A 25,412-nucleotide genomic window follows, 5' to 3' on the forward strand; every position below is an offset into this window, starting at 1 on the left:
TCCCCAGAGCCTGTCCACCATCTATAAGGCACAAGTCAGGAGTGTGATGGAATACTCTTCACTTGCCTGTATGAGTGCAGCTCCCACAACACTGAAGAAGCTCTACACCATCCAGGATAAATCAGCCCACTCGACTGGCACCCCATCGACCACCTGAACATTCACTTATTGAATGTGACCAACAGTGGTGTCAATGTTCCATCGATAGCAAGATCTAAACTGTAACCTAGGCCATCTGGAAAAACAAGGGGAGTAGATGCATCGAAAATCCACCATTTTCCTGCCTGCACCTCCAAACACCCCACCCAACCCCTCCCCCCCCACTACCCTCATGACTCCCTTGTATGTCAACAATCTGTCTAACTCAGTGTTGGAAAAATTCAATGACCCAGCCTCCACAACTCTCTGTTGAAGAGAATTCCAAAGACTAAAGACCCTCTGAGCAGAGAAATTTCTCACCTCCATCTTAAGTGGGAGACCCCTTATTTTTAAACTATGTTCCCTAGTTCTAGATTCCCCACGAGGGGAAACATCCTCTCAAGATTTACCCTGTCAGGCCCCCTCAGAATCTTATATGTTTCAATAAGATCACCTCTCAATCTTCTAAACTCCAATCAGTATAGGCCCAACCTGCTTAACCTTTACTGAAAAGACAACCGCTTCATCCCAGGAATCTGTCGAGTGAACCCTTCTCTGAGGTACCTGTGTCAGGGCGGGAAGAGAAGACATGGCACTTGATTTTCTTGTCCCAAGAGTTCTGTGATCAGTTCTACATCCCCTGGCCAACATTAACTAACACAGCAATAACACTTTAAGCAATGATTATTCTTTGTTGTCTCACTTCCCTCCCCTGAAAACACAAAGTAGGACAAATGGACCATTTTATTGGCATCAGTCCCTTTTCCCATTTTACCTTTCTCAAATTAAATGTGTCAAGAAGGTTTTTCACCATGGAGACAGCATCCCTTTCCCATTTGCTGATCACAAACTTGTAGTTTCCAGCAGGGTTATAGATCGGTGATGGGTGGGGTAAGCATCATGGTTCTGTGTGCCCTCCAACCCCAGGGGCACAGAAAACAGTTTGAATGCTCGAATTATCCCCAGACTCAGTACAGAATGGGAAGCTAATCTCATCATTCTCATCCGTATGGATCTTATATATGGCCTTACCAAACACCTTGTCTGAGTTGAAACCCTCATCCATGCCTTTGTTAACTCTAGACTTGAATATTGTAATGCTCTCCTGGCTGACTTCCCATCAGCTCATGAAAATCTTTGCTGCCAGTATCCTAACTCACTCAAAGTTCACTTCACCGTTACCACCTGTGCTCACTGACCATTGTTGGCTCCTGTTACAGCCAGGCCTTGATTTTAAAACTCTCATTCTTGTTTTCAAACCCCTCTAGAGCCAACGACCCTTCCCATCACTGTAACCTTCTCTAGCCCCACAATCTATGTTCCCTCCATTTTTTGTTTTGGAGTGTGCAGGTGATATTTTTAAATACATAGCCTCCTTACCTGTTTTTGCACAGCTGCACTTGCATGGTGACCTAAAGGGTCAACTTGTGCAGGACCTGCATGAACACTTTAAGATTGCTGCGCATTGTCTACAACCTTGAGATCTCTGTGTTCCTTCAATTCAGGCTTCTTGCACATTCTTGATTTTAATTACTTCACCAGTAGTGCCTGTACCTGCTGCTACCTGGGACCAATGCTCTGGAATTAAGAACAAAAGAACTAGGAGCAGGAGTAGGCAATTCAGCCCCTCAAGCCTGCCCTGCCATTCAATACAATCATGGCTCATTTCTGCCTCAACTCCAATTTCCCACCCTCTCCCCATAACCTTTCAACCCCGTTACTAATTAAAAATCTGTCTATCTCCTCCTCAAATTTATTCAGCGTCCTGGCATCCACTGCACTCTGAGGTAGTGAATCCCACAGATTCACGACCCTTTGAGAAAAGTAATTCCTCCTCATCTCTGATTTAAATCTACCACCCTTTATCCTAAAACTATGGCCTCTCGTTCTAGAATGCCCCACAAGGGGAAACATCCGCTCCATGTCTATCTCCTTTAGCATCTTATATATCTCAATTAGATCTTTCTAAACTCTAGTGAGTATAGGCCTAAACTGCTCAATCTCTCCTCATAAGACAAGCCCCGCATCTCTGGAATCAATCTAGTGAACCTCCTCTGAACAGCCTCCAATGCAACTACATCCTTCCTCAAGGGGACCAAAACTGTGCACAGTACTCCAGGTGCGGTCTCACCAATGCCTTGTATAGTTGCAACAACACCTCCCTATTTTTATACTCTATTCCTTTAGCAATAAATGCCAAAATTCCATTTGCCTTCCTTATTAAGTCCATAAATTCCCTCCATAAACCTCTCCTCTCTCCTCCTTTAAGACACCCCTTAAAACCTACCCCTACCTTTTTGACTGATCTTTTGGTCATTGGTCCAAATATCTCTTTCTGTGGCTCAGTGTCAAACTTAGACCAGTCCTCCTGCACCCAGCCCATCCTGAATGTTTGATTATGCTCATGCATTATCATGACATTTGTTGAGACTTGTGCAGTGAAGAGAGAATATTGGGATACCCCTTACACAGGACCAAGTTATTCTAATCAATAGTTAGATTAGTGTGAAACTCAAAGCTGTACAATACCCAATTCTGCTAATCTGATGTGCATCGATACTAGGGTAGATCTGTAGGACTGAGCAGCTCCATTTAAATTAGAGGATTAAGCTAGGGTTTGGAGGGACAGTATAGTACACTGTCAAGACCATTTATGGCCCAAGTACCCAAGAACCTACCCCGCTGAGAGCTAAGAATGGAGCAGCGCTCATCAAGGGCAAGAGAGGCAGTCAGTGCTCGATAGAAGCACTTTTGAGAATCTCCTCAGCCAAGACTCAGTCCTCGACATGAGTGTCCTCAACCACATCCCATAGCACACTACCCGCCACCAGCTCGGCACAATCCCAGCCTGACACGAGGTTGCAAAGGCCATTCGACAGCTAAGAACCAACAAGGCTGCTGTCATAGACAAAATACTAAAATAAGGCAGAAAAGTACCATTTGCACGAATACATGGCCTCAGCTCCCTCATCTGGAAGGAGGGGAGCATGCCAGGGGATCTCCGAGATGCCATAATTGTGACCATCTTCAACAAAGGAGACAAAGCCGACTGAGGTAACGTTAGAGGGGTATCTCTGCTGTCCGCCACAAGGAAGGTTGCTGCAAGGGTCCTTCTGAATTGCCCTCCCCCCATGGCTGAGGAGCTTCTAACGGAGTCACAATGCGGAATCCGTCCATCCAGTGATACAGTGGACATGATCTTAACAGCAAGATCAGTCCAAGAAAAATGCAGAAAGCAGCAGCAACCTCTACTCATGGCCTTCCTTGACATCACAAAGGCCTTTGACTCTTATCAACCAGGAGGGACTGTGGAGCATCCTCCTCAAATTTGGCTGCCCACAGAAACTCGTCACCATCCTCTGCCTGCTGCACGATGACATGGAAGCCGTAATCCTTACCAGCGGATCTGCCACAGACCCAGTACTAGTGCAAACTGGGGTCAAGCAAGTCCGTGTCATCACACCAACACACTCTTCCAACTTTCTTGCTGCAGCACTCCATCCCATCTCCAAGAAGCTCCCCACTGTAGTGGAGCTGCTTTACAGGATGAGCAGGAAACTACTCAACCTACGTCACATCCATTCCAGAACCTAGATTACTGCAACATGTCATCGAACTGCAATACACTGATGACGCTTGCATACATGCACACTCAGCGACTGAGCTCCAAACTATCATCGATGCATTCACGGGAGCTTATAAAAGAATGGGCCTTAGACTAAACATCTGGAAGCAAAGGTTCTCTACTAGCCTGCTCCCGCTGTGTAACACTGCTCCCCGACTATCAAGATCCACAGCAAACCACTGTTCTTCTCCCTTACCACCCAGATACATTATCATTCCTGTAACACTCCCAGAGCTGAAATCAGCCAATATCACAGACTAGCGCTTAAACCAGGTTGTCAGTTATGGCTCTGTGTACACTCAGTGCTGCTGAGTCAGAATATCATGGGTTCAAGTTTCTCTCCAGAGACTTGAGCACAAAATCTAGGTATGAAAGGGACATTGTGTTTGGCAAATCTGTTAGAATTTTGTGTGTGTAACTAGCAGAGTAGATAAAGGGGAACCAGTGGATGTAGCATACTTGGCTCCTGAAAGCACATTCAATAAGATGTCACACAACAGGTTCTTGCCCAAAATTACGCTCATAGAACCGGAGGGGGTAGGGACACATATTAGTATACATGGAGGATTGGTTGAAGGACAGAAAACAGTAGGAATAAATGGCACCTTTTCAGATTGACTGGCTGTAAATAGAAGGGCAACGGCAACAATCAGTACTTGGGCCTCAGCTATTTACAATCTTTATTAATGGCATGGATGAAGAGCCCCAAGTGCAATGTAACCAAGTTTGCTGATGATACAAAGCTAGGTGGGTCAGTTAGGTACGAGGAGGATGCAATGAGGTAGAAATTCTGCTGGGTGGTATTGGATCAGACATATGCCCTGGTATTCAGTTTCATTGTAGTCAACTGCTGCTCCAACTTTTTACTCTTAGCTTCTGGTCCACCTGGAAGGACAAAGGTAGGAGACATGGGAACACCACCACCACCTGGTCTTGCTAGTGACACCCACATCCCATAAAAGAATATATAAAAAAATACTCTGACTGATTTATCAGTTGTTCCATCAGTATTGATTTTAATCCAATCGAACATCCAAACCTCTTCTGATCATTTAAATTAAGAGTAGTGAAAACCTTCTGTCAGTATCTGACCAGGCATCTTGACTTGAATTTTAATTGATAACATTCATTTGAGGGCGTGTGTTCAGATATTGTGTGGCTGCTCTCCACCTCCCTAAGTCCCACCAGTTTCAAAGGCATTCTTGCAACTCTTGTGGTTAAAGGGCTAATATATACATCAGCCGGTAACAGTGTCTGACAAAGTTTCATCCCCCAGCCCCCAACATTGTGGGTATAACATTCCCATCTTCGAGTCCAAACACTCAGCTCAGGTTCCTTGGTCATAAATTAGATTTGTTGGTTCCTGCCAAAAATAGAACAAGGGTGTAGGTGCCAAACGAGAACAAATCAGGATCCAGACTAACTTGCCTCATGTGGTTGAATAGCTTGCCAGAATTCACTCTGCAGAGTGAGACTTAAGTGAAGTGTATCGGGCAAAAGGTACCTTCCAACACCATCCTTCAGGAATTGAGTGGAGAAAATCAGCACCAAAAAAATGCTTGAGATATGCTTTTCCCACCCAACTGCGCAGAGTTTGAATGATAAAGAGATGAAATTGGGATTTCAAAAATCTATAAAGGCAGTGAAGGGGAGCCAATTATTAGTGGAATTTTACATGGGTTGTTTGCCCTGACTGAGAGGAGATGAATTGTTAGCAATTTGAGATTCAAGTGTTTACTGGAATTTTGTTTAAATCAGCGGGATCGGTGTGTAGTCTCAGTTACTGCCGCTAATCTGAAATACGAGAGAATGTCAAAAGCAACGACCACCTAAAGGAAAAACTGTTCAAGAGAAATAATCCCACCCTGGAGTGAGCAAGACATGGTCAATTCCATCAGAATTATCCTGGTAAGAGGCGGGAACCGTAGTTAAATGTTTGGATGCTCATATCACTACCTGATTCATAACCAGATTGGTGACACTACCCACCATATCTGCGCTAGTTTTGAGATTCCCAGCATGAACCCGAACTGCTTTGCCATGCGTTGTGGACCTATTTCAATCTTAAAGCTGCACTCTCTCTGGATTTTAATCAAAACTCCTTCAGAGTTGCACTGCATCCTGAGATTTTACTGCTTTAAAAGAGTACGTGTGCTTTGATTGCACTCTGTGAATTTGCAGATTACATTATCAGCAGCACTGAAAGATGAGATAGAATCATAGAAAAGTTACAGCATAGAAGGAGGCCATTCAGCCCATCTTGTCCATGCCAGCCCGAGGAGACCCAGATGCCCTTTCTAATCCCACCTTCCTGCACCCGGCCCATAGCCCTGCAGCTTACAGCACTTCAGGTGCAGATCCAGGTACTTTTTAAAAGAGTTTAGAGTTTCTGCCTCTACCACCAACTTGGGCAGCGAATTCCAGACACCCACTACCCTCTGCATAAAAAAGCTCTTCCTCATGTCCTCCTTACACCTTCTGCCCCTTATCTTAAATCTATGTCCACTGGTTCTAGAATTCTCCACCAAGGGAAACAATTTTATCCTGTCCTCTCTAACTATTCCCCATAATTTTGTACACCTCAATCAAGTCACCTCTCAGCCTTCTTTGTTCTAAGGAAAATAACCCCAACCTACCCAATCTCTCTTCGTAGCTACACTTTTCTAACCCTGGCAACATTCTTGTAAGTGATGGAGCACTTTACAAGCCACATAATCATTCATTAATACTGCCCTGTCCCATCTCAAGGTACCTCACTGGTTATTCTTCATGTCTGGGGCTAAAGGGTTAAACTATGAATTCAGGCTACACAGTTGGTAGTTAATTAGCTATAGTCCATGAGGGACCATCGGCATGTCTCTGTTAGAGAAAGACAATTGCTTATATAGCTTGGAGCAGCACCATTCCACATCAAGCATGGGTTCAGCTGGAATGAGAATTGAACCTGCACCATTGGTGTTATTCTGAACTACATGCTAGTCATCTAGCCAACTGAGTTAACAAGTCTCCCAGGCTGCATGGACTAGGTTGGAATTCCATTGAATGTAGATGATTAAGGGAACCGAGGGATATGGGTTTAAGACAGGAAGGTGGAGCAGGCTCAAGGAGGCCTACTCCTATATCTTACGTTACGATCCAATTGAGGTATTTACGATTATTAAAGGTGATTTGATAGGGTAAAGATAAACTATTTCCTCTGAGGGAGGAACCAAGAACACAGGAATAGAGCTGGAACCCACGTAGGTTCCCACAGCAACACCTTTTATTTGGAGAAAGTAAGTTGAGCTGAAGGGGAAGTTGTTCAATGTGAGAACAATGTCTCCTTCCCTCTTGTTCTTTTTCCATCCTCTCTGTTTTATCTGCTTAAAATCATTTCTAACCTTTCCCAGTTGCGAGGATGGATGTTTTTAAAGAAAATATTTTGGGGAATATTGTGTTATTCTGTGAAGAAGGCTGTGTGTCTGTGAAAATTATTTAATTAAACTGGAGAAAAGTGACAAGACACATTGTCTGGGAGGTTTAAGACATGAAAGGATAGAGGCGTTAGGTTTGTGCATTTCTAATAGGATATTATGGTAGGTTTGAGATACGAGTAAATAGGTTGGATCTAACATTTGCGTTTTTAGATAAATTGAGAGCTCATTTGAATATCAAAGGGAAGTCACAGGTCACAAACATTTTTGCATCTCACAGGAGTCCCATAGGTAAATAGAAGTGGGAAAATTACATTTTATTGACCTGAAAGCAGAGGCAAAATTTTATAAAAAGATATATAAAAAGATTTTATATTCGGAAGGGTTTTAGTTTCAAAGAAATGCGAGAACACAGGAACCCGAGGTGAAAGGTGGAAAAAGATATTTTAGGATTGGTTGTTGGCTGGGTGAGGAAGATCCCCTAGAAACAGGGCTAGGTTGGGAGAAGATTCAGTTTGAATCAGCCATCCAGCCAAACTAGAAAAGTCTTAGCCTGCAAAAAGTACTCTTGTTCTGAAGTCTTGGATTTCCACAGCAGAGTAGAAGAGAGTTTAAGAGGTCGTGTGTTATGCCTTTCTTAAAACTGCAGCAGTCTGCCATGGGTAATATTACTAGATTTCTATAGTTAAACATCCATAAGGGAGTGTTGCCTGGAAGGTGTTTATTTGTGGGTCTGACCAAGAGGGGAGTCTTTTGCAGGAATGTGTTGTAAGACTAATTTTAGCTGTGTAACTGCAATCTTATGTGCCTAAGTTTTTTTTGTAATAAAACTTTTGCTTTTAATTTTTAAAATCCCAAATCCCAAAAGTGTCACTGGACTTCTTGCTGCTGAGACCAGTATGTTTGCTTCTCGTTTTCAGAATACAAAAAAAAAGGGATAGTCTATAAGCCAAGATTCACATTGAGATTTGTTTTGCTCAGCAATTAACATCTGCTGTGGTCATAACACAGTACTTTTGAAAGGTTATTGACCTAGAGTTAACCCTGTTTCTCTCCACAGAGATTTGATACAGGCACTCAAAATCATGAGGGGTCTAGAGAGAGAGCAGATAGGGAGAAACTGCTCTGATATAGGCCTCAAGGCAGGTCACCTCTTTGTTTCATTTTAAGGCTGAAAGCAAAACAGTCTCCACAGTTTCCTCTAAGTTCAGTCCCTGTGAAAAAAAGCAAATAGAAAATGCTGGAAATACTCAGGTCAGAATGATGAAAGGTCATTAATCTGAAATGTTAACCGTTTCTCTCCACATATGCTGCCTGATCTGCTGAGCATTATTTGCTTTTATTTCAGATTTCAAGCATTCACTGTGTTTTGCTTTTGGACCAGTCCCTGTGATGTTGGGGATCATCCTTGTAGTTCTTATCTAGAATTTCCCCCAGTACCTTCCTGACCTGAACTAGACACAGTGCCTAAGGTGTGAAACTGAGCTGATGACTATACACTACGCCACAGTCAATATCAAGGCTCATCCCATGGATGGACTGTCCACAATCCAGTATGGAATCAGCACTTTTGAGAGAGATGGGGAAAAATTATTCTGTAAAGGATAGTGGGGTGGGTACATGATACATCTGGTGAATCATTGGTAACAAAATACATCAACTAAAGACAATTTCTGAAAATATTTATGGTAGCCAAATGATTTGTTGATGTTACTCAGTTTAAGAGAAAGTCCACTCAGTGTAGCCTGGTGACACAGAGCAATCTGGACACATCCCAAAGCAGAGCACAAAGACACTGTAACAGCATAGTCAGTCATATTCTTCAGCACTCAAAACAACTTCACTCGTCGGCTAAAATCTAGTTCGGTGTTGCGACCGCAGGTTCCGGGGATTTCACCAGAACTGACCCAGTCTGCATTGAACAACAGGGAAGTAGCAGCAAATGAGGTTTAGATGAAGAGCTGACTGTATGAGGTGGGCACATGGCTCCCCCACTCCCCAACAAACATCAGCTGGGGCCACCATTGAAGACGATGCTCTCACTATCTGCATGCAGAAATGTTTTGCTGAACCACACTGAATTTCAAATTTATTTGTGTCCACAAACCTTACTAATAGGGATTGCACTTCTGAAAGTGAGCAGAGGGACAAATATTTATTAATTATTACAATTATTACATTAGCAATGGGTTATTGCATTGAACTGCCATCATTGCAGAAGGTTTCCAACTGATACTATCAGCTACACTTATTTAGCAGATAACGGTGTAGAGGAGGTTTTGGGGGGGTTGGGGGCAGTATTTTAATTTATAGATAAACAAAAGTAATAAATGTTCCAAGGCTGGAATAGTGTAAACAAATCTCTGGTTTCTAATCTGGGGAACCAAGAGAGATCAGTTCCTTAAAGTGAAGAAATGGGAGGTGCCAAAAATCAGCCATATTCACAGCCCCGCTCGATGAAAGCAGCCAGTCGGAGTCAGTCCTCGCAGCCCAGCTCAGCTCAGAGAGGTTGGGCTGAAGGTCGCAGTCTCATAGAAATCCCTCCTTGCGGAATTGTTCCTGGAGAATGTCTTTGTACTCGTCGAAGCCACCATCCACTCGCTTCACAGTACCGCAGCCGCACACCCACAGCTCCTTACACACCATCCGGATCAGCCTCTCGTCATGAGATACCAGGATCACTCCACCCTGCCAGAGCACACAACATTATTGCAGCAACAGCAAATTCAACTTCAGCTTTGTAAAGAACACTGTACATGGGCCCTGGCACAGCGGGTAGCACTCTCACCCCTCAGCCAGAAGGTTGTAGTTCAAGCTTCATTCCAGAAAGACGAGCTCAATCCAGACTGACACTCCCATTGCCAGTCCTGAGGAAGGTGCCTCTTTCAGATGAGACATTAAAATGCCCTCTCAGGTGGGTGTGAAAGATCCCACGGCCAATATTCAAACAGCAGCAGTGCAGTTCCCCCTGGTGTCATGGCAAATATTTATCTCTCAATTAGTCTTTATTGCAATAGGGATGGAATGTAAAAGTAGGGAAGTCTTGCTACAACTGTACAGGGCATTGAGACCGCACCTGGAGTGGAGGAGGAGGGGAGGGAGGAGTGAGGGGGAGTAGGGGTGAGGGGTGGTGGAGGTGAGGGGTGGTGGAGGTGAGGGGTGGTGGAGGTGAGGGGTGGTGGAGGTGAGGGGTGGTGGAGGTGAGGGGTGGTGGAGGTGAGGGGTGGTGGAGGTGAGGGGTGGTGGAGGTGAGGGGTGGTGGAGGTGAGGGGTGGTGGAGGTGAGGGGGAGGAGGAGGAGGGGGGAGGGGTGAGGGGGGGAGGGGTGAGGGGGGGAGGGGTGGAGTGGGCACTAGATAGTGATCAGGAATGGAAACTGTGGTCATTCTGCCCCCACTTCACTCCAATCCCTCTAATTGTAATCAGGCTGACACTCCCAGTGCTAGTACTGAGGGAGTGCTGCACTGTTGGAGGTGTCGGTTTTCAGATGAGAAGTTAAACCAAGGCACCCTTTGTCTCTACAGGTGGAAGTTAAAGAACCTGTGACACTATTTTAAAGAAGAGATAGGGAGTTATATCTGGTGCACTGGCCAATATTTATCCATTAACATTAGAGAAACAAATGACCTGGTCATTATGGCTTTGCTGTTTGTGGACCTCTGCTGTGTGAAAATTGGCTGCCACGATTCCTACATTACAACTGTGATTCCACTTCAAAAATACTTCACTGGCTGTAAAGGGAAGATGGTGACATAGTAATCCAGAGACCCAGGCTAATCTTCTGGGACACGGGTTCAAATCTCACCATGGCAGCTGGTGGAACTTAAATTCAATGAATAAATCTGGAATATAAAGCTAGTCTCAGTAATGGTGACTGTGGAACTATCATCGATTATTGTAAAAACCCATCTGGTTCACTAATGTTTTCGTTGACGGGCAATATGATCGGCGCAGGCTTGGAGGGCCAAAGGGCCTGTTCCTGTGCTGTGCTTTTCTTTGTTAATGTCCTTTAGGGAAGGAAATCTGCCGTCCTTACCCAGTCTGGCCTACATGTGACTCCAGGCCCACAACAAAGTGGTTCACTCTTAACTGCCCTCTGAAATGGCCCAGCAAGCCAATTAGCTCAAGGGCAATTAGGGGTAAGCAGCAAATAGTGGCCTTGTCAGCAAGGCCCACATCCCATGTCAAGAAAAGAAGGGCTTTGGCAGGTCCAGTGGTCACAAAAGGCATTACAGAAACGCAAGTCTTTCTTGTTACAATAATTTAAGTTTGAGCGTTAGCACTGACCTAGTAAGTTGCCTGGATAAAGTCCTGATGTTTTTGGAAACAGCCCCTGCAAACATTATTACCTTAAACTTCTGTAATGCATTTCCCAATGCCTCAATGGTCTCCATGTCCAGGTGGTTTGTAGGTTCATCCAGAATATAAAAGTTCGGGCTGGAATTTAAAAACAAACACAAAATACTTCAGAGAAAACAATTGAAATAATGACACTCACGATCAATAAGGCAAGAAGGGGGAGATGATGGTGTAGTGGTAATGTCACTGAACTACTAATTCAGAGGCCCAAGCTAATCCTCTGGGGATACGGTGGAATTTAAACATTCAATTACTAAAAAAACACAGAAATATAAAGCGAGTCTCAGTGATGGTGATCATGAAACTAAATCGAGTGTTGTAAAAACCCATCTGGTTCACTAATGTCATTTAGGGAAGGAAATCTGCCACCCTTACCTGGTCTGGTCTACATGTGACTCCAGAACCACAGCAATGTGGCTGACTCATAACTGCCCTCTGAAATGGCTGAGCAAGCCACTCAGCTCAAGGGCAATTAGGGATGGGCAACAAACACTGGCCTTGCCAGCAATGCTCACATCCCATGAAGAATAAATAAGCATAAAGGCTGCACATTTATCCACAGTTAGGATTCTCCCACGTGTCAGTCATTAGCTGAGAAACACAAGAAGTTAAAAAGGATGCAAGGAAAGACCAGTTGATTTGTGCAAACTGGAGAAATCTTCAACAGTCAGCACAGGTGTAATGGGGCAAATAGTCATCTTATGCATTTTACAATTCTGGGTCAGGAAGATTCTAGTCTGGGCTCAACAAGCTGATATCAACTGAGGGCAGGATAGAGTTTACAACAGACTACATGTTCAGGAGAGAGAGGAAAATGATAAATCAGAGCACCTCCTACTGATCATTATCCAGTGAAAGTGTGCATGTGTGGCCACCATGGTGGACAGCACCAACTTGGCTTGGAAGTAACCTGCTATACTCAGTGAATAATATCCACAGGGTAACAAAACCAGAGGGTGTTCTAATCCCAGTTAAATTCAAAGTCTTCAGGAGATACAGGCAGTACAGCGATAATCACGGGGGACTTTGACCTACAGATAGACTGGAAAAATCAGAATCGCAAAGATAGCCTAGAGGAGGAGCTCAGGGAATGTTTTCAGGATAGTTTCTTGGAACAGCACATTCTGGAGCCAACCAGAAAGCAGGCTTTACTAGACCTGGTACTGTGCAACGAGATGGGATTAATTGATAATCTCAGTGAAAGCACCCCTAAGTAGTAGCGATCATATTATGATTGAATTTTACATTCAGTTTGAGGGAGAGAAGAGTGGGTCCAGGGCTAGTATTTTAAACTTAAATAAGGACAATTATGGGAGTATGAAAGCAGAGCTAGCTAGAGTGAACCGGCAAATGAGCTTAAGGGATAGGTCCTTGGAGATGCAGCTGCAGACATTTCAAGGGATATTTTACAATACACAGAACAGATACATTCCAAAGAGAAAGAAAACTTCCAAGGGGAGGATCACCATCCATGGTTGCCTAAAAATGTTAAAGGCAGTACCAAACTTAAAGAAAAAGCATATAGTTGTGCAAAGGTGGGTGGCAAGTCAGACAATTGAACAGGATATAAAGAACAGCAAAGAATGACAAAAAGATTAATAAAGATGGAATAATTAGAGTACGAGAGAAAGCTAGCTGGAAATATAAAGACAAATAGTAAGAGTTTCTGTAAATATTTAAATAGGATGAGTTAAAGTGAGAAAGTGAGTCTGAGGAATTAATAATGGAAAGTAAGGAGATGGCAGATCAATTGAGCAGGTATTTTGCATCAGTTTTCACTACAGAGGATACGAGTAACATCCCACAAATAGCTATAAATCAGGAAATGGAAGGAAGGAAGGAGCTCAGGAAAATTACAATCACCAGAGAAGTGGTATTGAACAAATTTTTGGAGTTGTGGGCTGACAAATCCCTGGGTCCTGATGGACTTCATCCTAGGGTCTAGAAAGAAGTGGCTAGTGAAATAGTTGATGCATTGGATTTAATTTTCCCAAACTCCCCAGATTTGGGGAAGGATCTACCAGACTGGAAAATAGCAAATGTCACTCCTTTACTCAAAAAGGGAGGGCGACAGAAAGCAGGAAACTACAGGCCAGTTAGCTTAACATCTGTCATAGGGAAAATGTTAGAAGCTATTAAAGATTTTATAGCAGGTCGCTTAAAAAAATTTAAGGCAATCAGGCAGAATCAACATGGTTTTGCAAAAGGGAAATCATGTTTAATCAATTTATTGGAATTCTTTGAAGGAGTCACATGTGCTATGGATAAAGGGGAACCAGTGGATGTACTGTACTTAGGGATTTCCAGAAAGCATTTGATAAGGTGCCACATCAAAGGTTATTGCAGAAAATAAACGCTCATGGTGTAGGGGGTAACATATTGGCATGGATAGAAGATTATTTCAGAGAATAACCATAAATGGGACTTTTTCTGGTTGGCAGGTGTAACAGGGATCAGTGCTGGGGCCTCAGCGTTTTACAATTTGACTTGGATGAAGGGACAGATGGTACCGTTGTTAAATTTGCTGATGGCACAAAGATAGGTAGGAAAGTAAGTTGCAAAGCTGACATAGGAAGGCTACAAAGTGACATAGATAGGTTAAGTGTGCGGGCAAAGACTTGGCAAATGGAGTATAATGTGGACAAATGTGAAATTGTCCATTTGGCAGGAAAAATAAAAGAGAAGCATATTATTTAAATGGTGAGAAATTGCAGAGCTTTGAGATGCAGAGGGATCTGGGTGTCCTCGTTCATGAATTACAAAAGGCTAACATGCAGGTACAACAAATAATTAGGAAAGCTAATTGTTATGACTGATGCAGTTGTTAAAGCTGAGTTATATATATATATATATATACGTGGCTACAAATTACTGCTATCATAACTTTTAACAAATTCCCAAACTAATCTCTATTAAGGGAACAGCAACCCATAGACTTAACCAGACACCAGGCAAAGCATTTTCACTTTACAAATTCAAAATTAGTTTCTTTTCAACTTTGGTTCCTGTGGAGCCAGTTGGAGGCTCCACAGGAACAAAATGGAGGCTTACAGCTGCGTTCTGATCTCACATTGCCTCTGCTCTGCACACCCGAAAACTGCTAAAGTTATACCAACCACCACAGATTGAATGCAAACTCTCATTGTATCAACAACCTCTGAAATAAACCTCTCTAACAAGAAAATCCCTTTCATAGTACCAATTTTATTAGTAATATAAACATATGGCTTGGTATCTGCTAGATAGGTATCATTTTTCACCCCACTTCTTGAATACTGTATTTAAAAAAATACAAATGCACGCTATCTCCCTTACATATCAAAACTAGTACACATCAAAGCACCCAGACTAGCTGGCTTTAATCCAATTAAGACACACACACACAGACTAAACCTCTATTTTAAAAGAAAAATCTTTTCCAATAATATTATATACATTAACAGCTTCATGGCGCTAATAGAATTTTTTTGTTTATTGCGAGGGAAATTGTATACGAAAGTAAGAGGTTATGTTTCAGCTGTACTTGGCACTGTTGAGACTACATCTGGAGTACTGTGTACAGTATTAGTCTCCTTATTTAAGGAAAGATGTAAACGCGTTAGAAACAGTTCAGAGGTTTACTAGACTAATACCAGGAATGAGTGGATTGTCTTATGAAGAAAGGTTGGACAAGTTGGGCTTGTATCCACTGGAGTTTAGAAGGGTAATAGGCAAATTGATTGAAACGTATAAGGTCCTGAGGGCTCTTGACAGAGTGGACATGGAGAGAATGTTTCCTCATGTGAGAATCTAGAACTAAGGATCATGGTTTAAAAGCAAGGGGTCACCATTTAAGACAGAGATAAGGAGAAATTTTTTCTGTCAGAGGGTCGTGAGTCTTTGGAACTCTCTTCCTCAAAAGGCAGTGGAAGCAGGGTCTTGAAATATTTTTAAGGCAGAGCTAGATCGATTCTTGATTAACAAGGGGGTGAGAGGTTTTATGAGTAGGCAGGAGGCTACAATCAGATCAGCCATGATCTTACTGAATGGTGAAACAGGCTTGAAGGGCCCAGTGGACTACTCCTGCTCCTAGTTCATATGTTTGTATGGGACAACCAGGGGCAAAAGAGAAACAAAAGGATTATCACAAGCTGCTTAACCTGCATGATCTCCTTGGACGTAGGCTGGAGAAAACCAAAGTTCCCCACCAGAAAAGGGAGGGTGGCAGAGGGAGAGATCAGGGTGGGGAAAAGGGATAGATCGGGGCAGGAAGGCAAAAGGCGACCTAGCTGAGAGAGAGAGAAAAATGGGGTGGGGTGGGGGGGTGGGGGGGGGGTCACAATGTCCATGCTCATGTGTGAAAGATGGAGAAGGCAGTCAGTGCCATGGGAAACCTAAAGAATCGGCACCTTCAGGAAGAAACAGTGAATGAGAGGAATGGCTGACTTTCCAGACTGAAAATTAGGAAGTTAGTATTTATTCTGCAGCGAAAGACAGAGTTAGGCATGTGAACCAATAAACATCCACCAGGAAAGACATGCTGGTTACCGGGCCATTGTCATCTGTGCAAACGCCACTCTACTCTTCTGTCCTCCCGATAAACTGGCAACTGGTCGGACAGCCAGGTCTCCCGATATCCCATAGCCGCCCAGCTGGTGCCGGTACTCCTCCTCCGGCCTCCCTGCGAACACAGCAAAAACAAGAATCTGTTAGAAGTAGCAAACAAGTAGTGTCCACCTGGTGCCTGTGATACAGTGACACTCCAGCTAGTGTTCAGAACACCAGGGCGCAACCAGAAACCAGCACCCAAACTCAGGAACACTGCATACACCTCTCTACTACAGCCTCACACCTTGGCTTGTGGAGGTGGCGTGTATGAGGGGCAGGACCTCCCAAAGACAAGTGGGGGAGAGGGGGGGGTTTATCTCAAGGAACGGTGGAGGGTGGGTGGGTTGGCCCAAGGAACAACATTGGGTTGCCCTGAGGAAAAGCTGGAGAAGAACTTCCCAAGGAACGGCCAGGAGTGGCTCCCAAGGTACGGGGGAAGGTGCGAAGTAGATTTACAAGGATGGTACCAGAAATGTAAAGGTATCCATCAGGGAATGTCAAATAGGTTGAGCCTCTTTTTTTCTTGAAAAGAGAATGCTGAGGGCATGATTTAGTGCAGCTCTTTAAAATTATGGAAGGTTTTGAAAGGTACACAAACACTAAAGTGTTGTGGGGAAGAGAAAAGTTAGGGGTCATAAATATATGATAGTCACCAAGAAATGAAATGAGGAAAATAGAAGAAGCTTCTTTACCCAAGGAGTGGTGGGAACATGTAACTCACTACCACATGGAGTGGTTGAAGCAAATAGTATAGGTACAATTTAAGGGAGGAAGCGTTGGCCTCGAGGTATTGTCACATGACTAGTAATCCAGACACAGGGTCATGCTCTGGGGACCCAGGTTCGAATTTAAATACAATCAATAAAAATCCAGAATTACAAGTGTCATGACGACCATGAAACCATTGTCAATTGTCGTAAAAACCCATCGAGTTCATTTAGGGAAGGAAATCTGTCACACTTACCTGGTCTGGCCTACGTGTGACTCCAGATCCACAGCAATGTGGTTGACTTAAACGCTCTTTGAAATGGCCTGGCAAGCCACTCAGTTGTTCAAACCACCAGAAAGACAATAAGGAATGAAACTGGATTGCCCACCTGCATTGATCTAGGGCGGAAGCGATAATGGCAAACTCAGCCCTGTCAACCCTGCAAAGTCCTCCTTACCAACATCTGGGAACTTGTGTCAAAATTGGGAGAGCTGTCTCACAGACTAGTAAAGCAACAGCCTGATATGGTCATGCTCACGGAAACATACCTTACAGATAATGTCCCAGGTACCAGGATCACCACCCCTGGGTATCTCAAGGAACGGTGGAGGGTGGACAGACACAGCAGAGGTGGCGGCGCAGTGGTATATAGTCGGGAGGGGGTTGCGCTGGGAGTCCTCAACATTGACTCCAGACCCCATGAAGTCTCATAGCATCAGGTCAAACATGGGCAAGTAAACCTCCTGCTGATTACCACATACTGCACCCCACCTCAGCTGATGAATCAGTGCTCCTCCATGTTGAACACCAATTGGAGGAAGCACTGAGGGTGGCGAGAGTGCAGAACGTACTCTGGGTGGCGGACTTCAACTGTCAACCTGGTGAAGCTATAACACAGGAATACTTGCATGCCAAACAGCATAAGAAGCAAGCGTTGGACAGAGCTAAGTGATCCCACAACCAGCGGATTAGATCTAAGCTCTGCAGTCCTACCACATCCTGTCGTGAATGGCGGTGGACAATTAAGTGTGGCTCGGTAACACCACTGCTGACCGAGCTGGCCGAGTCCTAAAGGACCTAGCTGCTAGGCTGGGTCTGCGGCAGGTGTTGAGGGAACCAAAAACAGGGAAGAACATACTTGACCTCATCCTCACCAACCTGCCTGCCGCAGACGCAATTGTCCTTGACAGTATCGGTAGGAGTGACCACTGCACAGTCGTTGTGGAGAAAACATCCCACCTTCACATTGAGGATACCATCCATCGTATCCTGTGGCACCATCAAACTGCTAAATGGGATAGATTTCGAACACATCCTGCAACTCATGAGGCGCTGAGGGCCATCAGCAACACCAGAATTGTACTTAAATACAATCTGTAACCTCATGGCCCAGCATATCCCCCACTCTAACATTACCATCAAGCCAGGGGATCAACCCTGGTTCAATGAAGAGTGCAGGAGGACATGCCAGGAGCAGCACCAGGCATACCTAAAAATGAGGTGTCAACCTGGTGAAGCTATAACACAGGAATACTTGCATGCCAAACAGCATAAGAAGCAAGTGTTGGACAGAGCTAAGTGATCCCACAACCAGCGGATTAGATCTAAGCTCTGCAGTCCTACCACATCCTGTCGTGAATGGCGGTGGACAATTAAACAACTCACTGGCGTCTGTGATATTGGGGGCGTCTGGAGGAGGCCGAGGTGGATCATCCACTTGGCACTTCTGGCTGAAAATGGCTTCAAATGCTTAAGCCTTAGCTTATGCATTGGTGTGCTGGGCTTCCCATCATTGAGGATGAGGAAGTTTGTGGAGCCTCCTCCTCCAGTGGGTTAGAACAAAGAACAAAGAAAAGTACAGCACAGGAACAGGCCCTTCGGCCCTCCAATCCTGCGATCATATTGCCTGTCAAACTAAAACATTTTGCACTTCCGGAGTCCGATTCCCTCTATTCCTATCCTATTCACGTATTTGTGAAGCTGCCTCTTAAACACCACTATCGTATCTGCTTCTACCACCACCTCTGGCAACAAATTCCAGACACTCACTACCCTCTGCGTAAAAAACTTGCCCTGCACATCTCCTCTAAAGTTTTCTCCTCTCACCTTAAATCTATGTCCCCTAGTAATTGACTCTTCCACCCTGGGAAAAAGCTTCTGACTATCTACTCTGTCCATGCCACTCATAATTTTGTAAACTTCTATCAAGTCGCCCCTCAATCTCCGTCGCTCTAGTGAGAACAATCCGAGTTTCTCCAACCTCTCCTCATAGCTAATAACCTCCAGACCAGGAAGCATCCTGGTAAACCTCCTCTGCACCCTCTCCAATGCCTCCATACCCTTCTTGTAATGTGGCGACCAGAATTGCACACAATATTCCAAGTGTGTCCTAACCAAGATTCTATACAGCTGCAGCATGACTTCCCAGCTTTTATACTCAATACCCCTGTTGATGAAGGCAAGCATGCCATATGCCTTCCTGACTACCTTATCCACCTGCATTGCCACTTTTAGTGACCTGTGGACCTGTACACCCAGATCCCTCTGCCTGTCCATGCACTTAAGGGTTCTGCCATTTACTGTATAATTCCTACCTGTATTAGACCTTCCAACTAGATTCACTTCATGCGATAACAAGAAGCGGCTGAAGGCACTGGATACTGCAAAGGCTAGAGAGCTGACAACATTCTAGCAATCGTACTGAAGACTTGTGCTTCAGAACATACTGCACCCCTATCCAAGCTGTACCAGTACAGCTGCAACACTAGCATCTACTTGGCAATGTGGAAAGTTTCCCGAATTTGTCCTCTGCACAAAAAGCGGGACAAATCAAACCCAGCCAATTACCGCCCCAGCACTCTACTCTCGATCATTAGTAAAGTGATGGAAGGGGTCACAACAGTGGCATTTGCATAGCAACAACTTGCTCACTGACGGCTGGTTTGGGTTCTGCCAATATCACTCAGTGTCATGAAGGTATTAATGTATATAATGATATAGGAAAATATTTTTCTTTTAAAATAGAGGCTTAGTCTCCAGGTGTGTCTTAATTGGATTAAAGCCAGCTAGTCTGGGTGCTTTGATGTGTAATAGTTTTGATATGTAAGAGAGGTAGAATGCATTTGCATTTTTTTGAATAGAGTATTCAAGAAGTGGGGTGAAATCTGGCACCTAGCTAGCAGAGACCAACCAATTTATATTACTAATAAAATTAGTACGATGAAAGGGATTTTATTGTTAGGAGAGGTGGAGTTCAAAGAGGCTGGTGATACAATGAGAATTTACATTCAATGAGATGTGCTGCATATAACCGATAGCAGTTGTGCGTGTGCAGGGCAGAGGCAATATAAGATCAAAGCAGCTGTAAGCCTACAACTGTCTCCACAGGAACCAAAGTGAAAAGAACCTCATTTTGAATTCCTAAAGTGAAAATGCTTTGTCTATTGTCTAGTTAAGTCTATGGGTTGCTGTTGCCTCAATGGAGATTAGCTTGGGAATTTGTTAAAAGTTATGATAGTAGTAATTTGTAGCCATGTGTATATATTTAACTTGTGTAAATTAATAATATGTTTCATTTAGTTTAATATAAAACCTCTTGAGAACTGGTGGTCTGATTCCCGAGTTTAGAGTTGCATCTCAAACATAACACTTAAAATATATAGGGTATGACCGTTGTTTAAAGTTTCCCTCTGGGATTTTTAAATAACTCAGCTTTACCAACTGCTGGGTCAAAACAACTGGGGGCTCTTGCCAGGATAAAAATATTTCTAATTCCTTGATTGGTTTGGAATTGGTGAATGTTAAGTTTACAAGTACGAGAAGCACTTTGAATTCAGGAGTTGGCAAGGTATTTTAGAATGCTGAGACTGCAAGGTGACTTTTAGCAATTGCTAAGACTTGTCTGGGAGTACAAGAGATAACTCTGATTGGGTTGGAAAAAATAACCAAACATAAGGTAACAGAGTTAGCAGTTAAGTTAAAATTGGGGTTACCTGAGGGTGCTAGCAAATCAGATATAATTAAAAGTATAGCACAGCATCTACAGCTGAAAGTGAAACCTGACACTAGTGAGTCACAGCTGGAGGGAGTGAGACTTCAGTTGCAAATGAAAAAGCTTGAATTAGAAGCAAAGGACAGAGAAATGGCTTTTAAAAGGGAATTAGAAATTGTGAAGTTAGAGGAGGAGGAAAGAGAAAAAGAGAGGGAATTCCAACTGAAAATGTTGGCAGTTAAAAAAGAGATGTCAGTAGGTGAGGGGGGATTTTCGCTAGAGTAAGACCCAGTGGGGTGATGTTTAAATTTGTACAAGCTCTTCCAAAGTTTGAGGAAAAAGATATTGAAGCATTCTTAATTTCATTTGGGAAGCTAGCTAAACAGATAAAATGGCCACAGGAAAACTGGACGTTATTATTCCAGTCTAAGTTGTTAGGTAGGGCGCATGAGGTATATGCTTCGCTATTCGAAGAAATATCAGTGAATTATGATGTGGTGAAAAAGGCTAATTTGAGTGCATATGTGTTGCTTCCTGGCATACAGACAGAAATTTAGGAATATCAGAAAACAGCCTGGGCAAACCTATACTGAGTTTGAAACAGTAAAACAAAGTGGATACGGGCATTAAAAATAGAGACAACCTATGCAGCTCTTAGGGAAGTCATTCTTTTAGGAGAATTTAAAGATTCAATCCCTTCAGTAGTGAGAACTCACGTGGAGGAACAGAGGGTTGATTCTGTAAGACAAGCAGCAAAGATAGCTGATGATTATGTTAGTTCATAGAGCTAAACCTTTTTTTGGTCACCCTTTCAACCTTGGAAAGGATAAAAAGCAGGAAAGAGCAAATGGAAGACAGGTGAAGTTATAGTTGGAGTGGTGGAAAAGTTGCCTATTGCAGGGGTTCAATTTATTTTGGGTAATGATATAGCTGGATCACAAATGTGGGTGATGCCTATGGTAGTTGAGTAGCCTGTAGAAGTGTTTTCAACAGAGGTGTTACAGAAAGAACATCCTGGATTGTTTCCTGATTGTGTTGTAACGAGATCAAAGGCTCATAGGGAAGAACAAGACAAACGAGATAAGCAGGCAGTTCAAAGGCAAGAAGAATGTGTCAAAATCCAATGCGCTGGCAGTGTGTTTGATAACATTGTTCGAGAGGAAGAACAATTTAGCTGAAGTGTTTAACTCAAAGAGATTAATGGAGTTACAGAAAAAATGGTTTGCAATTAAAACAGTTATATCAGAGCTTATTCAAAAACAGAAGCAAAATGTATTCCAGTATGTTATTATCTTCGGGAAGGTATTTTGATGAGAAAGTGGAGGTCGGATCACGGACCACCAGGATGGTCTGAGGGCCCTTAGCTTCTTCCTTGAACAGAGGCCCGAACAATCCCCATCCACCACTACTCTCCTCCGTCTGGCTGAACTTGTTCTCACACTGAACAATTTCTTCTTTAACTCCTCTCACTTCCTCCAAATAAAAGGTGTGGCTATGGGTACCCGCATGGGCCCCAGCTATGCCTGTCTCTTTATGGGGTATGTGGAACATTCCTTGTTCCAGTCCTACTCCGGCCCCCTCCCACAACTCTTTCTCCGGTACATTGATGATTACTTCGGTGCTGCATCATGCTCTCGTCGGGACCTGGAAAAATTTATTAATTTTGCTTCCAATCTCCACCGCTCCATCATTTTCACATGGTCCATCTCTGACACTTCTCTTCCCTTCCTTGACCTCTCTGTCTCAATTTCTGATGATAGACTGTCCACCAATATCCATTACAAGCCTACCGATTCCCACAGCTACCTCAACTACAGCTCCTCACACCCTGCTTCCTGTAAGGACTCCATCCCATTCTCTCAGTTTCTTCGCCTCCGTCGCATCTGTTCTGATGACGCTACCTTCAAAAACAGTTTCTCTGACATGTCCTCCTTCTTCCTTAACCGAGGTTTTCCACCCATGGTCGTTGACAGGGCCCTCAACCGTGTCCGGCCCATCTCCCGCGCATCCGCCCTCACGCCTTCTCCTCCCTCCCAGAAACATGATAGGGTCCCCCTTATCCTCACTTATCACCCCACCAGCCTCCGCATTCAAAGGATCATCCTCCGCCATTTCCGCCAACTCCAGCATGATGCCACCATCAAACACATCTTCCCTTCACCCCTCCTGGCGGCATTCCGTAGGGATCGTTCCCTCCGGGACACCCTGGTCCACTCCTCCATCACCCCCTACTCCTCAACCCCCACCTATGGCACCTCCCCATGCCCACGCAGAAGATGCAACACCTGCCCCTTCACTTACTCTCTCCTCACCGTCCAAGGGCCCAAACACTCCTTTCAAGAGAAGCAGCATTTCACTTGCATTTCCCCTAACTTAGTCTACTGCATTCGTTGCTCCCAATGCGGTCTCCTCTACATTGGAGAGACCAAACGCAAACTGGGCGACCGCTTTGCAGAACACCTGCGGTCTGTCCGCAAGAAAGACCCAAACCTCCCGGTCGCTTGCCATTTTAACACTCCACCCTGCTCTCTCGCCCACATGTCTGTCCTTGGCTTGCTGCATTGTTCCAGTGAAGCCCAACGCAAACTGGAGGAACAGCACCTCATCTTCCGACTAGGCACTTTACAGCCTTCCGGGCTGAATATTGAATTCAACAACTTTAGATCTTAAACTCCCCCTCCCCCCATCCCCACCCCGTTTCCTCCCCCTCCCTTTTGTTTTTTTTTGTTTTCAATAATTTATATAGATTTTTCTTTTCCCACCTATTTCCATTATTTTTAAATCTACAACTAATACCTTGTCAATCTTTCCACCCCACCCCCACTAGAGCTGTACCTTGAGTGTCCTGCCATCCATTCTTAATTAGCAGTTTTCTTAGATAATATCACCACCTTCAACACCTCTTTGATCCTTTTGTCTGTGACATCTTTTGATTATCTGCTCCTATCACTGCTTGCTTGTCCCTACAATCACCCCACCCTCAACTTCTCTCCCCCCGCCCCCCCACCTTAAACCAGCTTATATTTCACCCCTCTCCTAATATTACTCAGTTCTGTTGAAGGGTCGTGTGGACCCGAAACGTCGACTCTTTTCTTCTCCACTGATGCTGCCAGACCTGCTGAGTTTTTCCAGGTAATTCTGTTTTTGTTTCGGATCATGTCTCAGCAAATGAAAGCTAGAGGGAGGTGCATCAGATCGTTATCCCATAGGGTACAGAAATGAGATTCTGAGGATTGCTTATGAAATTCCAATGGGAGGACATTTAGGAATTAGGAAATTACAGGAAAAAAAAAAGTTTTTTTTGGCCAGGATTGCACAGGAATGTAGTCAAATTCTGTAGAACCTGTTGTACATGTCAAATAACAGGAAAATCACAAGCAGTGATTAAGCCGACGCCTTTAATCCTAATATCAGCAATTGAAGAACCTTTTACCAGGGTCATGATTGATTGTGTAGAACCCCTTCCTAAGACTAAATTTGGAAATCAATATTTATTGACAATAATGGACGCGTCTACCAGGTTTCCCGAAGTGATACCTTGAAGAAATATTACAACTAAGAAGATTATGGAGGAGTTAATTCAATTTTTTTTTACAAGATATGGTTTACCTAAGGAAATACAATCAGATCAGGGGTCAAATTTCATATCACAGCTGTTTAAGGAAGTAATAAACTGTGTTATCCCCAAACTGTTCAAGTCAACAGCTTATCATCCGGAGTCACAAGGAGCTTTGGAAAGACGGCATCAAACTTTAAAAACTATGATGAGAGCATACGGTCAGGATTATCCGCAGGATTAGGATACAGGAATTCCATTTTTTGTTATTTGCTGTTAGAGACGTCCCTAATGCATCGCCTGGTTTTAGCCCTTTTGAGCTAGTTTATGGTCATGAGGTAAGGGCTGTTACTCACAATAAGAGGTTGTGGTGGAAGAATTAATCCAGGCTTGGTTAAAGCTGGTTTATTTCCAAGACAACAATTCAGTGCTACTAACTTCCTAGTAGCTTCCACACAAAGTGTTCCAGCTGTGCCTTTTTATTCTATTCAGTTGGGATAATTAATGCCCATCACCTCTTTAACTACCAATTGGTTTTAACAAGATGATTGCCATCTTAACAAATTCCCATCTTTTCTTTTTTAAAATTAAAACTAAAACCTGAACACTTTTTTAAACAAACAGAAGGAAATAATATCACATATTTCCACGTCTATAATTCCCGAATTTCTTTTACACACAATTATGAAACAAAAACAATTTTTTTCACTGCATCATTATAAGACACCCCTTTTCCAACACATTTCATAATTTATTTTTAAGAGCAGGCACTCCCTTGACTTGCAGCAACCCATTTTATCTTAGAGATCTCTTTTCTTTCTAACATCTCCTTTATGCTGGCTAGGTCTATTTGTAGTCTTTTTCCTGTGACACTTTTCGTGGAATGAACGTTGTCCCAAAGAGACCGGTTATCAACATAACATTCTATGGGCAAACATTTCCCACATTGCCCCTTATATCATATTTCTGTCAGTATATTGAACAAGTAAACCCCCATACCTAATGCCTCTACTAAGGCTAACGTTTCAGCAGCTA

At 43.6% G+C, this 25,412-nt stretch overlaps 1 protein-coding gene across 2 annotated transcripts in view; it reads right to left on the reverse strand.

Annotated features, from left to right (window-relative positions):
- Positions 1-8,843: 8,843 nt before the first annotated feature.
- Positions 8,844-25,412, reverse strand: part of abcf3 (ATP-binding cassette, sub-family F (GCN20), member 3) — a 144,413-nt gene continuing 127,844 nt past the window's right edge. For both annotated transcript variants that reach the window (XM_078564404.1, XM_078564405.1), the window contains 3 exons: positions 16,062-16,194; positions 11,525-11,612; positions 8,844-9,864 (listed from right to left, as the gene is read on the reverse strand). In XM_078564404.1, coding sequence (XP_078420530.1) covers positions 9,706-9,864; positions 11,525-11,612; positions 16,062-16,194 — 380 coding nt within the window. In that variant the 3' untranslated portion in view covers positions 8,844-9,705. The remainder of the gene's footprint in view (positions 9,865-11,524; positions 11,613-16,061; positions 16,195-25,412) is intronic.

This window comes from Cetorhinus maximus, chromosome 19, assembly GCF_964194155.1.
Source record: "Cetorhinus maximus chromosome 19, sCetMax3.hap1.1, whole genome shotgun sequence".
In the NCBI taxonomy this organism is placed as follows: domain Eukaryota; kingdom Metazoa; phylum Chordata; class Chondrichthyes; order Lamniformes; family Cetorhinidae; genus Cetorhinus; species Cetorhinus maximus.